The following is a 13,804-nucleotide window of genomic DNA, read 5'->3' as shown; positions in this document are numbered from 1 at the left end:
GATGACACAGTTTCCATCAGATCAAGTCCACTCTCATGGAGAAGGGGATCTTGGAAACTTGCCTCTGCCCCCAGTAATTCCCATGGGAGCTGGGAACAGCAGCTCCATTGCAGAAGGTTTTGATTTTTCTGCCACCAAAACTGGGGCAAGAGGAATCCGAGATACAATGGGTTTGTGGCAGTCAAAGGTCAGAGCTGTGTTCCCTTCCAGCCCCAGGGCTGCAAAGCAAGGATGAGGGGTCGGGAGTGACTCTCACAGCGGGAAAGAGTCACCTCCCTGTCCCTGCCGGGGGTTCCTGTCTGATGGGGAGACAAGGAAAGGTGATTCTTCTGCCCAGTTCTGCTTTGATCAGGCGAAACAACTCTGCTGGACAGAAGGATTTCTCCCCAGCCAAGGGAAGGAAAGGCAGTAAAGACTTAGTGTCTTTCCAAGTAGTTTCCTTGGAGCTCCAGGGACACCTCACAGGACACTCTGGGGAATGGAGTATGTGACGTATTTGCCTGCTCCTCTGCTGTGAGCTGGGCTGGGCTCCTGGGATGGAGGGAGCTCATGGCAACCCAGCAGCTCTGACAAGAGACAGCTCTGCCCAGGAGCAGCTCCTCTGACAAGCGCACAGGGCTGGGGACACTGCCTGTAGGCACCGAGGGGAGACCTGTGAGGCTGAGAGAGCTGATGGATGCTGAGAGCTCACTGGAGGAGAAATCTCCACAGCACTCTGCCTGGTATGTCTGTGGGTGCAGGGCAATGCAGGTTCTATTCCTGGAGGGATCTTCTAAAGCTGGGACATGGGGCAGTGTGTGGGGTTCTCTATAGGACCAGAAAGTGCTGCCTGAGTCAGCACAGGGAATAGCAGTGTAAGGTTCTTCTGCTGTAAGAAAGTTCTACATGGGTCAGGTTTCCTCCCAGCTCCAGCTGGTCCTTATAAATTGCAAAGGGACTTTGAGGAACAACACCAAGGAAGCATTTTTCCTGTAGGCAGAGTCTTTGCTTTCACCTTTACTCTCCTATGGGCTGTGCAGACTTATTCCTTCCTATAGGAATATGCAATGGAAACTCAGTTATCATTAAGATGTCCCATTTTTGCCTGAGCCCTGCACACACAGAGGTTCCCTGGGCCAGTGCCCAGATGCTGGGAGGGGTCTGCAGACAAGATTAAACACAGAGCACGTTGGATGAGATCTGTGAGCACAGAGCGGGAGGTGACAGTGGCAAAGAGAAGCAGCTGCAGGGACAGCTCCAGGCATCAGAGACATTGGGAACTGAGGGAGAAGGAGCTGCTCCAAGAAAATCCATGGCAGTGAGGATTTGGTACCTCCCTGACATCCCACACAGTGCAGACCTTAATCTACTACAAGGAACACCAGATTCTGATCACAGAGCATCAAGCACAGGGCAGCTGAGAGCAGGGCTGATGGACACAGCATCTCTCCCCACTCTGCACTCAGGGGAAGGTTTCACTGGCACTGCAGCAGCAATGTCAGGCAGTCCTGACAGAAGAAACACTCCTCAGTTGCAGTGAGGAGAAAACCAAAGCTCCAAAGCTCTGCTCTGCACTCGGGTGAAACTGGAGTGACAGTGCTGAAAAGCTCATTCCTATCCACAGGGGATTTAGTCTGAGATTACACCATCCTTCTATTTACTGACTGCTGCCAGGCAGGACTGAGTTCTCCAGAGCCCACAGCTCAGCCTCCTCCCAGCAGTGGCACGCTTAAGACAGCACAAAGCAGACCTCCCAAAAGGGACCTGCCAAAAGTCTTCCTGAATACAGAGAGTCAATCTGAGGGTATTCCCTAAGAGTTGGAAGATGTTTTCCTCAAAGAAGAGTTACCTAACTTCTCATTGTGCCTTTTTCTCCTTGGACAGGTCTCCACACTTGACGGCAGAAGATGTCCAACAGCAGCTCCATCAGCCAGTTCCTCCTCCTGCCCTTTGCAGACACACGAGAGCTGCAGCTCCTGCACTTCTGCCTCTTCCTCAGCATCTACCTGGCTGCCCTCCTGGGCAATGGCCTCATCATCATCACCATAGCCTGTGACCATCGCCTCCACACCCCCATGTACTTCCTCCTCCTCAACCTCTCTGTTACTGACCTTGGCTGCATCTCCACCACAATCCCAAAGTCCATGGCCAATTCCTTGAGGGATACCAGGGCCATTTCCTACACAGGATGTGTGGCTCAACTCTTTTTCCTTTTATTTTTGATCATCACAGAGTACTCTCTTCTCACTGTCATGGCCTATGACCGCTACGTTGCCATCTGCCTCCCCCTGCACTACGGGACCCTCCTGGGCAGCAGAGCTTGTGTCCACATGGCAGCAGCTGCCTGGGGCAGTGGGTTTCTCCATGCTGTGCTGCACACAGCCAATACATTTTCGCTGCCCCTGTGCCATGGCAATGCTGTTGACCAGTTCTTCTGTGAAATCCCCCAGATCCTCAAGCTCTCCTGCTCAGATGCCTACCTCAGGGAAACTGGAGTCAATGCAGTCAGTGTCTGTTTAGTTTTAGGTTGTTTTCTGTTCATTGTGGTGTCCTATGTGCAGATCTTCAGGGCTGTGCTGGGGATCCCCTCGCAGCAGGGACGGCACAAAGCCTTTTCCACCTGCCTCCCTCACCTGGCTGTCGTATCCCTGTTTGTCAGCACTGCCTTCTTTTCCTATCTGAAGCCCCCCTCCACCTCCCACCCAATTTTAGATGTTGTGGTGTCATTTCTTTACTCAGTGGTTCCACCAGCACTGAACCCCCTCATCTACAGCATGAGGAACCAGGAGCTCAAGGATGCCGTGTGGAAACTGATGACTGGATATTTCTAAGCAGTAATAAACTGATCATCTTCTTCTACATCCATCTGGCCATGTAACACATGTTAGAACTCTTCTTATTCTGTAAGGATTTTAGATCTTTATTTTTTCCTTCTATATTTTATAACCCATTATAACATGGTGCACGTTTATCCCATTCCTAATGCAGTATCTGCCTGCTCCAGGCCTAAAGACATCTTCTCAGCAGACTTGATGCATGTTTGCACTTTCATCAGAGGTCTCCACCTCCGTTTGCTCTTTTTTCATTCTGATGCCACTCAGCTCTCTCCAGTGTCTGGTTTGGGCTTCAGAATGTTGGATAACATCCCATCTTTCAGAAGTCTGTTCTGTTAGAAGGTCAGTGTGTTGATAAGTGACCTTTATATGTATCTGATTAAAACTGTATTGGGAGAGAAACTCCCCTGAAAGCTGACCCCCTTCACATGACAGTTCCTCCCCATTCCTCCAGACCTTGGAGCCCCACACTGAGACTGACTGCTCCAGAGGTGGCCTCAACAGTGCTGAGTCTAGATGTATCAGAAGGGCCACTCTCCTCCCAGTGCAGCCGAATGTGCTCATGGCCAAATTCCTGTTCAGCACCTCTGACTGCTATGGCATCCCCTGGAATGATCAAATTCTTGTCCCTGCAGCGTGTTCTCTATTCGTCATGTCTGAGCTGCATTGATGTGCAGGGGTTGTGATGGGACCTTTCTCCTGCTTTCAACACAACGAAGAGCTGGGCACCGAGAGTCCACTCTCTCTTTAGGAGGATGTGGAGGGGTGGGAAGTATTTGGGACAGGGGGAAGGGAAGGAAAAGGAAACAATAAAAGATAGTAAAATACACAACACTGGTGATGCCCGGTGCAGTTTCTCACCAAATCACACAGCTCAGGCCCCACAGCTCAGAGCCCTGCGCTCCTCCCCCCCCACCAGCCCCCTTTATGCTGAGCTTGATGGAATTGGCATGGAATACCCTCTTTGGCCAATTTTGGGTCACCTGTGCAGGTTTGTTGAGGTCTTTTTGAAGGGAAACTCCATCTTTTTAATGGTCCACATGTGCTTGCAGGTGTCTCTCCAACTTGTGGTGCCTCCAATGAAATGGCAGCAATAGGTGTTAGAGACCCTGGGACTCCATTGCTGGACGTTCAGCATGTTCGATGTTGGACTATGGGAGAGCCAGAAAATGACATCTGGCACTGTTAGGACTGTTCCTTTGGCTGGGAATTCATGAGCCTCAAGGTTTATCGGACTGCTTGTGTACTCGTGGGGAGGTTTCAGGCCAGGAACATCTGCCATCCCTCACACCTTTTGCTTGGGATGTACTGCTGGACGTTTAACAGGTTGGAATTTGGGCACTGGTATAGCTGGAATATATAGAACCATATTACTACACTGAACCTCACCTTTTACCCCCAAAATTCCCTTATATCGACTCCCAGAACCTTTTTACAACATCCCCACACCCCTCCCATCACCTATGGGTGCCCCCACAATTAATCCTCCCAGCACCCCTGGTGGCTCCCCAAAACCTAATTACCCCCACCCCTTCATTTTCACCTCCAAATCCCCTCATATCTCAACCAAACACTCCTCTACACCCTCCAGATGCCCTCCCTTCTGCAATCATGGGTGCCCCACACACTTTCATCCTGCCCCCCAGCCCACCCTTAATCCTTCCCAGGCACCCTGGCAGGCACCCCCCACCCCCCTGTATTTCCCTTGGCCCCCTTTGCTCCCCCCAAAGAAATCCCACTCGTACCCCCCCCCCAGCACTGCCTACGCCACCCCCAGGCTCCCTCCAGAACCCACGGGTGACCCCCACTCACTCCCTAGCACTGTGTTAAACCCACAGCACCACTGCTGGTCCCCCAACACCCCCAAAAACCCCAAACCCCTCTCCTTTCCTCCTCAAATAACTCCATATTTCCTCCTAGCACCCTCTATGCCCCCTGCTGCAATGCCCCTTGGACCACCTTTGGGTTCACCCCCTACCCACTTAACCTCCACACCAAACCCCACATTAAAGCTATTCAGTGACCCTGGTTGCCCCCAAAACCCTCTGGAAAGCCCACACCCCACCCTTCCCACCCAAAATCCTCCCATGTCCCCCGCAGCACTACTCTACATCCCCCATACCCCTACACCACAGCACTAAGGGGTTCCACCAGCACAACTTATGCACCTTCATCCAAACATTAACAGCGCAGAAAGCTCTATACCCCCCCACCACATATTACTCACCCAAACCCCTTCCTTTCCAACTTCAAATTCCAACATATCTCCTACCAGCACTCCACTTCAACCCCTAAACCCCCCAGCAACCTTAAGTGTCCTCCCTCCTTCTCCAGCCTTATCTTAACCCCCAATCACATTGATACCCCAAAACACTATATTACCACCCCAAACCCAGCTGTAGCAGAGGGGAAATATGGTGCTGAGGGGGTGTGCAAGTAAGTGCTTGGCAGGAGAAAGGTCTCTTTTATGTTAGTGCTGAGATCAGCCATGTTCAGTCTCGTATTGGCCATCTTGCTTTGCCTCATCCTTCTTCCACTGACTCGTTTTGCTCCTGGGAATGAGCTGTAGGTCCTGAGTCTGGTTATCTGCAGACAGGGAAGGGACTGGCATGGATAGAAGTAAAGCAAGTGTGTGAATAGCAGCCTCACAGAGGAAAAGGGATGAGAAGATGCCTTTGTCCTACACTGCAAAAAGCCCAACGCCAGCCCCACCCCCTGATAAAGCAAGGGAATGGGAATAGCACTTCTGAAGGTAATGGAGACTTTGCAACAGATGTGCCACAGGATCACAGAACATTAGGAGTGTGAGGGGACCTCAAAAGATCATCTAGTCCAACCCCACAGCCAGAGCAGGATCACCCAGACTCAATCACACAGGAACACATCCAGATGGGTTTGAACGTCTCCTGAGGAGGAGACTCCACAACCTCTCTGGGCAGTCTGTTGTTAAGGTCACCCCTCAGTCTCCTCTTCTAAAGCTGAAGAGGCCCAGGTCCCTCAGCCTCTCCTTATAAGGAAGGTGTTTCACCCCCTTAACCATCTTAGTAGCCCTATGCTGGACTCTTTCAATAAGTTCTGTGTCCTTCTTGACCTGAGGGGCACAGAATTGAACCCACCATTCCAGGCACAGTCTGATCAGGGCAGAGGAGAGGGGGAGAATCACAGAATCACAGAATTGTAGGGGTTGGAAGGGACCTCGAAGGACCTCTCTTGACCTACTAACCACACCCCTTCTAATACACCCTAGGATGCCACTGGCCTTCTTATTCAGGAGGGCACATTGCTGGCTGATAGTCATCCCATTTTCCACCAGGACACCAAGGTCTCTCTCACCTGTGCTGCTCTCCAAGAAGCCAGTCCCCAACCTATACTGGTACCTCGGGTTGTTCTTTTCATGATGCAAGAGTCCCTACACTTGCTACAAGACCCTACACAAGTAGTAGTGCCAAGAAAAACTCCAAATATACAAAATAGTCATGAGGCAATCACAGTCCTGCCCTGCTGTCGTGCACTGGGGAGCTGGAAGAAGATTCCTGAACTTTGACCAAATGTTAACCTTGATGAAGTTTGTGGGTTACACCAAATTCTGCAGGGAAAGTAGACACTTGGGAAGAGATTGCCACCTGCTAGGAAGACATGGACAGGCTGGAAACGTTGGCAAGGTCGAGTGTAGGGTTTAGGAGCTGGAAAAGCATAATCCAGGAGTACAGCACTGACTGGGATCCACCTGGCTGGAGAAGAGCTCTGTGGAAAGGGACCTGGGGGTTCTTGTGAACAAGCAGCTCACTAGGAATAAACTGAGTGCTGCTGCAGCAAACAACTCCAAGGTACATCAGCAGGGGGATCACCAGCAGACATAAAGAGTTACTATCCCGCTCTACTCAGCACTTGTCCGGCCACACCTGGAATACTGGGTGCAGTTTTGGTCGCTGCTGTAAAAAAAAAGAAGTTATGTCCAGTCTGGAGAAGGTCCAGAGAAGGGCCACAAAGATGACCCAAGGCCTGGGCAGCCTGTCATCTGAGGAAAGGCTGAGGGAGCTGGTTTTGTTCAGTCTTCAGAACAAAAAGGTTTAGGGGACACCTCATCAACAGGTCCCAGTACTGAAAGGCTGTCTACAAAGAAGGGAGAGACTCCTGGTTTTAGAAGGAATCACATGGAATAGCTGAGGAATAATGGGTGCAAGTTCCTGCTGGACAGATTCCCAGAGGACATAGGAAGAAACTTTTACCCTGAGAACCAGGGTTTGCACAATGTTCCATGGGAAGTGACGGATTCCCCAACATCAGACATTTGTAAGAGTCAGTGGGATGGGGGGTGGGACCAGTTGGTCTGCGTGGTGCTTTTCTTGAGACTGAGCCCTTGACGAAAATGGTTGGACCAAATAGTCCTTGAGTTCCCTTTCAGCCCGGTACTCTGTGATTGTCTGAGTCTAGTAATATCATCACTGTTCTCCAAAAGCATTCTCATGAGTTGAGCCCTCCTGTTTTGACCCTCGGGAAGTACAGCTGTGGTTCTGTTCCAAGACAAGGGGGAGCAGACTGTGAGGACATGAGGCTTCATCCAGTGGCCCACTGCAATGTCATTTAGAAAGGATCTCTTGGTTTTATTTCTTATTTCTCACCTTCTTTAACACCTGTTGCTGTCACTTTGTTAGTGGCACCCCAAGTTGGAGAGCCATCTGCAAGCACACAGGAACCATTAACACAATGGAGCGTCACTTCAAACAAACCTTGAGAAACTCTGGGATTAGATTTGAATAAAAACATCAAGAAGATTCCCATCCAGAAGAGATCTTCTTATTCTGATCTTAATTATCTGGGGTGGAATTAATTTTCATGTGGTCAGCACCTGAGGTGAAACCATGAGAAAAGTTTCCGGCTCAACAGCCCCACATCAAGGCAGCTCAGAGATGATGGGTGGAGAACTGGTTGCAATGAAAAGAATTTGGGCATTGCAGGGGATGCCATAGCAGTCAGAGGTGCTGAACAGGAATTTGGCCATGAGCACGCTGGGCTGCACTGTCAGGAGTGTGGCCACACAGACAAAGGCTGTTCTGATCCATGTGGACTCAGTACTGGTGTAGCCAAGTCTGGAGCAGTCAGTCCCAGTGTGGGGCTTCCTGGTCTGGAGGAAGGGGAGGAACTGTCACATGGTCTGATAAAAATCTTCCAGGATATGTTTAGGGGACTTGTGTGGAGAGGCTGAGAGGCCTGGGCTTCTTTAGCCTGGGGAAGGGGAGGCTGAGGGAAGCACTCTGTGATATGTGGAAAGAACATGAGAAACTAAGTCCACTGAAACTACAGCTGTGAAGGTCAGAGTGGAGGTGAGGATAAAGAAATGTCACTCTGAGGGTAGTGCTGTGGTGCTAAAAGTCTCTTGAAGGAAATGTGGATGAGCTGGTGGCTTTGTGTTTGTGGGAACAGCTGGTGAGGAGGGAGAGACAGCAGTACAGGCAGGGACATCCTGGGGTAACAACAAGGTGGGGAAGGGCTTTGGTTACCTGCAGCCTACAAGGAAACAGGCAGAGGTGTGGGACAGTGCGGGATATGCTATGGTTCAGATGGCCGAGGGTGCCGGCCAGGCTGAAAGGGCCTGATAGAAACGAGGTCTTTGCCCCCTTGGCTATGGCGGATGGCCCTGAAACAGAGGCCTCAGAGGAGACACATTGTCCTCACGGCAAAGTGGTGGAGTCACCATCCCTGGTATTATTTAAAAGGTGTGTAGACGTTGTGCTTGGGGACATGGCCGAGAGGTGGACTAGGCAGGTTTAGGCAGCGCTTGGAAACAATGATCGGAAGGGTCTCTTCCAATATAAGAGATTCCATGATTCCATGGCACACTGCCAGGAAACTCCCCTTCTGTCTTGGTGGGAAAGTATTGTCATTGCTGACAAGGAGTCGAGAGGTTCAGCTGATGAAAATGTCCTTGTAAAATTTTTATAAATGTCAGGAGACAATGAAAGAAAGAAAAATTCATGCACATTTCCAGGCATATCTGATGGAAAGAGAGCCCTGCTCGTCATTGCAAAGTCTATGGGTCACGCAAGACCTGGATATACTTAATTAGGAATAAGATGAACTTGTCCCATCTTATTATAGCTTAGACAAAGAAGAAACAAAAAATGCAAACAACTGAAAAAACCTATTCAACACATACTGGTCCTCACGTGAGTTACATGGCCAGTGATATGCAGAAGATGATGAGCAGTTTATTGCTGCTTAGAAACACCCAGTCATCAGTTTCCACAGGGCATCCTTGAGCTCCTGGTTCCGCATGCTGTAGATGAGGGGGTTCACTGCTGGTGGAACCACCGAGTAAAGAAATGCCAGTATCAGGTCCACAATAAGGGAGGACATGGAGGGGGGCTTCAGGTTGGCAAACACTGCAGTACTGAGAAACAGGGAGACCACAGCCAGGTGAGGGAGGCAGGTGGAAAAGGCTTTGTGCCGTCCCTGCTGCGAGGGGATCCTCAGCACAGCCCTGAAGATCTGCACATAGGACACCACAATGAACACAAAACACCCAAAATCTAAACAGACACTGACCACAATGACCCCAATTTCCCTGACATAGGTGTCTGAGCAGGAGAGCTTGAGGATCTGGGGGATTTCACAGAAGAACTGGTCAACAGCATTGCCATGGCAGAGGGGCAGTGAAAATGTATTGGCTGTGTGCAGCACAGCATGGAGAAACCCACCGCCCCAGGCAGCTGCTGCCATGTGGACACAAGCTCTGCTGCCCAGGAGGGTCCCGTAGTGCAGGGGGTAGCAGATGGCAACATAGCGGTCATAGGCCATGACAGTCAGAAGACAGTACTCTGTGACAATCAAAAATACAAAGAAAAAGAGTTGAGCCACACATCCTGTGTAGGAAATGGCCCTGGTGTCCCACAAGGAATTGGACATGGACTTGGGAATGGTGGTGGAGATGTAGGCAAGGTCAGTAACAGAGAGATTGAGGAGGAAGAAGTACATGGGGGTGTGGAGGTGGTGGTCACAGGCTATGGTGATGATGATGAGGCCATTGCCCAGGAGAGCAGCCAGGTAGATGCCCAGGAAGAGGCAGAAGTGCAAGAGCTGCAGCTCCCGTGTGTCTGCAAAGGGCAGGAGGAGGAACTGGCTGATGGAGCTGCTGCTGTTGGACATCTGCTGCTGTCAATGTGGAGACCCGTCCAAGGAGTAAAAGGCAAAGTGAGAAGTTAGGGAACTCTTTTTTAACAGAAAACCTCTTCCAATTGTAATGGAATACACTCAGATTGACTCTCTGTATTCAGGAAGACTTTTGGCAGGTCCCTTTTGGGAGGTCTGTTTTGTGCTGGCTTGAGGGTCGGCTGTGGGCTCTTGAGAACTCAGTCCTGTCTGGCAGCAGTCAGTAAACAGAAGGATGGTGTGATCTCAGATTAAATCCCCTGTGGATAGGAATGAGCTTTTCAGCACTATCTCTCCAGTTTCACCCAAGGGCAGAGCAGAGCTTTGGAGCTTTGGTTTTCTCCTGCCTGTACCTGAGGAGTGTTTCTTCTGTCAGAACTCCCTGACATTGCTGCTGCAGTGCCAGTGAAATCTCCCCTGAGTGTAGATTAGGGAGAGCTGCTCTCTCCATCAGCCCTGGTCTCAGATGCCCTTTGCTGGACGCTCTGTGATCACACCCTGGTGTTCCCCATAGAAGAAACGGGAACCTGCAGACAGCCATAGAATCCTGTCTCCCAGGGCAGAGCTCCAAAGCCCTCCTGCGGTCTCATCCTACCCAAGGAGGATCTCAGCTCCCTGCTCCCAGCCAGGGACACACAGGGCTCAGTGCAGCTGCCCACACACTGGTGATCAGTGGCATTGCCACGGCCTCTGTGCCGAGATGTCTCCTGCATGGGGCTCCTCTCTGGGGCACAAGAGTCCCTCGAAGAGCGGTGCCATTGTGGGGGGCAGCTGCAGCCCAGCAGGAAAGCCTCAGTCCTAAAGATGGGGGTCCTGAAGTGAGGGTCAGTTCAGTGCCAGCCCCACCAATGGACGTGCTCGAAGCCCCAGGTAATGGTGGGACAAAGGCAGCAAGGACAGGAGGGGATACAGCGGGAAATGCTGCAGCAAAAGCTTTAGGCTCAGGAAAAGACAGACAGGCACTCAGGGGTTTCTCCTCACTGCTGGTTGCGCTGCCAAGGAGAAGACTCAGCCTGAAACCCTGCAACTCCTGGTGCAGAGTCTGTGCGGGGTGGCAGAAACCAGGGGGTGGGTGTCGGAAAGTGTCAGTGAGGTACCAAATCCCCACTGCCAGGGTATTTCTGGGAGCAGCTCCTCCCTCCCTGACAGTGTCTCTGCTGCCTGGAGCTGTCCCTGCAGATGCTTCTCTTTGCCCATCTCACCTCCTGCTCTGTACTCACAGACCCCACCCAACCTGCCCTGTGCTCAGCTCTGCTCTGCAGACCTCTCCTGGTGTCAGGGCACTGCCCCAGGGAACCTCTGTGTGTGCAGGGCTCAGCCCAGGCTCCAATATCTTAATGAGAATCAGGTTTTCACTGCATATTCTCAAGGGGAGAAATAAGTTCTCATCTACCACACTCAGCACAGCCCACAGGAGAGGAAAAGTCAAAACAAAGACTCTGCCTTTGGAGAAATATTCTCTTTGGCATTTCTCAAGGATCATCTCTGGCTGGGAGCAAAGCTGACCCATGCAGCACTTTCTTACAGCAGAAGGACCTTACGTTGCCCCTCCCTGGGTCTCTCCTTCAACCCAGAGGTGCTGTCTATATCCCTGTGGAAAGTCCAGCAGGCAGGCTTAGTGCTGACCCTGGCAGCAGCACAGTCCCTGTCCCAGCACACAGACCTCAGGGTCACAAGGACCCTGCTCACAAGGACAGCCCTGGGCACCCCTCAGCCATGCCCAGGAGAAGACAGCTGTCCTGCCCTGTCCCTCTGATGGGGCAGAAGGGCATCCCTTCCAGGCAGCACTTCCTAGAGAGAACCTTTTTTCCTGACAGACCCCACACACTATGCCATGTCCCAGCTTTAGGAGATCCCTCCAGGAACAGAACCTGCATTGCCCTGCACCCACAGACATACCAGGAACATACTCACAGGTAGAGTGCTGATAATATTTCTCCACTAGTGAGCTCTCAGCATCTGTCAGCTCTCTCAGCCTCTCAGGTCTCACCTTAATGCCTACAGGCAGTGTCCCCAGCCCTGTGTGCTTGGCAGAGGAGCTACTCTGTGGCAGAGCTGTCCCTCATCAGTGCTGTAATGTTTCATCAGCTCCCACTGTCCCAGGAGTCCAGCCCAGCTACAGCAGAGGAGCAGGTGAAGGCGTCACGTACTCCTCGGCTCCTCTGAGGTATTCCTGCATCTCCAGGGAACCAACTTGGAAAGACACTGAAGTCCTCCCTGCCATCTGCTCTCTAGTCTGGGGAGAAATCCTTCTGTCCAGCGGAGTCCTTTCTCCTGATCAAACACGAGCTGGGCAGAAGAATCAGTTTTTCTTGTCTCCACATGAGACAGGACCCCCAGAAGATGACGGGAAGGGGACTCTTTCCCCTTGGGGAGGGGATGCAGCTCTGGCACATGGCTGCCTCAATCCAACCAAAGCTGGGATTCCTCTTCCCACAGTTCCAGTGGGCACAAAAGAGGCACCTGCTTCCTGGGAGCTGCTGGTCCCAGCTCTCATAGGAGTTATTGGGGGGGAGGCCAAGAAGGAGGTGTTCAAACACGAACACCCAGTGAAACCTGAGGGTCCAGAGGTGCTCCAAGAGATGTGCAGGGAGATCCAAGGTCAAGGAATCATGGAACGTTAGGAGTTGGAATGGACGTCAAATGGTCATCTAGTCCAACCTCCCTGCCAGAGCAGGATCACCTGGACTAAACCACACAGGAACACATCCAGGTGGGTGTGAATGTCTCCAGAGAAGGAGATTCCCCAGCCTCTCTGGGCAGTCTGTCCCAGGGCTCTGGCACCCTCACAGTGAAAGAGTTTCTCCTGACATTCACATGGAACTTCCTCTGCTCCAGCTTTTACCCATTGACCTGAATAAGGCCACCCCTCAATCTCCTCTTCTCTAAGCTAACGAGGCCCAGCTCCCTCAGCTCAGAGGAACTGGCCAGCATTGCCCCTCTGCAGAAAGAGGACCAGCTCAGAGGAAATTGGGACAGGCTCCTGGAATGGCTGCATGTGAAACGTGGCCAGGCAGGATCCAAGGATTCCCACAGGGAGGCACATGCCAGGGGGTGGCCTGTCACTGGGAAGCTTGCCCCACCTGGCTCTGGGCCTGTGAACAATGCTGCCTGCGGTTAGAGCGGCACCCCATGGAAGAGACCCCCCTCCAGCTGAGAGAGGAAAAGACCCTTTGGGAGGCCGGGCAAATCGACTCTATTGGAGCCCTTGGGAAGGCGGAGGGGAAACAAGAGTATTAGTGGGAGTGGAAATCATTTCTGGCCTAGTCCAAGCCCAGGCATTTCCAGGAGCAGCAGGAGAACAGCCAGGGCAGGCCCTGACAAATTGGTTTTGCTTTCTGCCAACCCCCAGTCTGTTCAGTCAGACCAGGGCAGTCATTTCACTGCTGCCAAGGGGCAGGAGTGGGCCAAGGAAGGAGGAGTCAGGTGGCAATTTCACACCCCGTGTTTCCCCCAAGCTAATGGGATAGTGGGGAGAACTAATGGGCTTTTGAAAGGGTTTTTAAAAGCTCACAAGCCACACTGGGCAGAACGACTCTGGGATGCAGTTCCCCAAGTCAATGATTGCTGGGGAAGAATTGGATGTCTCAACTCAATGCCCTTTGTCCCATACCCCAGCTTTAATCCCCAAACCTCACACTCCCAGCACCACAGACAAGCCATTTTTCTCTCCTGGTCTGCCAGTCTTGGTAGAAATGCCGACCACTGGGAGCGTTCCCCTCGTACTGGCTGAGCCCCTCAACAAATACGCTGGGAAAGCAAAAGATGCCCATGGGAAGGAACACAAAGTCAATACAAGGTGGATTATTCCATCCTTCTCATAACAAGCTACTTCTGGTTTC

At 51.7% G+C, this 13,804-nt stretch overlaps 2 protein-coding genes across 2 annotated transcripts; one reads left to right on the top strand and one right to left on the bottom strand.

Annotated features, from left to right (window-relative positions):
• Nucleotides 1-1,886: 1,886 nt before the first annotated feature.
• LOC311199089 (olfactory receptor 14C36-like) lies at nucleotides 1,887-2,810 on the top strand (the record flags this gene model as incomplete). Its single annotated transcript, XM_084273127.1, has 1 exon — nucleotides 1,887-2,810. The coding sequence occupies one exon, from the start codon at nucleotides 1,887-1,889 to the stop codon at nucleotides 2,808-2,810; it is 924 nt and encodes a 307-aa protein (XP_084129253.1).
• A 6,222-nt stretch (nucleotides 2,811-9,032) lies between these two features.
• Nucleotides 9,033-9,959, bottom strand: LOC311198915 (olfactory receptor 14A16-like; the record flags this gene model as incomplete). The annotated part of the gene is made up of 1 exon (XM_084272943.1): nucleotides 9,033-9,959. The coding sequence occupies one exon, from the start codon at nucleotides 9,957-9,959 to the stop codon at nucleotides 9,033-9,035; it is 927 nt and encodes a 308-aa protein (XP_084129069.1).
• Nucleotides 9,960-13,804: the final 3,845 nt, after the last annotated feature.

The sequence above is a fragment of the Gallinula chloropus genome, assembly GCF_964237585.1.
Source record: "Gallinula chloropus genome assembly, chromosome: 19".
Classification (NCBI taxonomy): Eukaryota; Metazoa; Chordata; class Aves; order Gruiformes; family Rallidae; genus Gallinula; species Gallinula chloropus.
The sequence above is the reverse complement of the archived record's forward strand: the minus strand, read 5'-3'. Positions and strand labels throughout refer to the sequence as shown.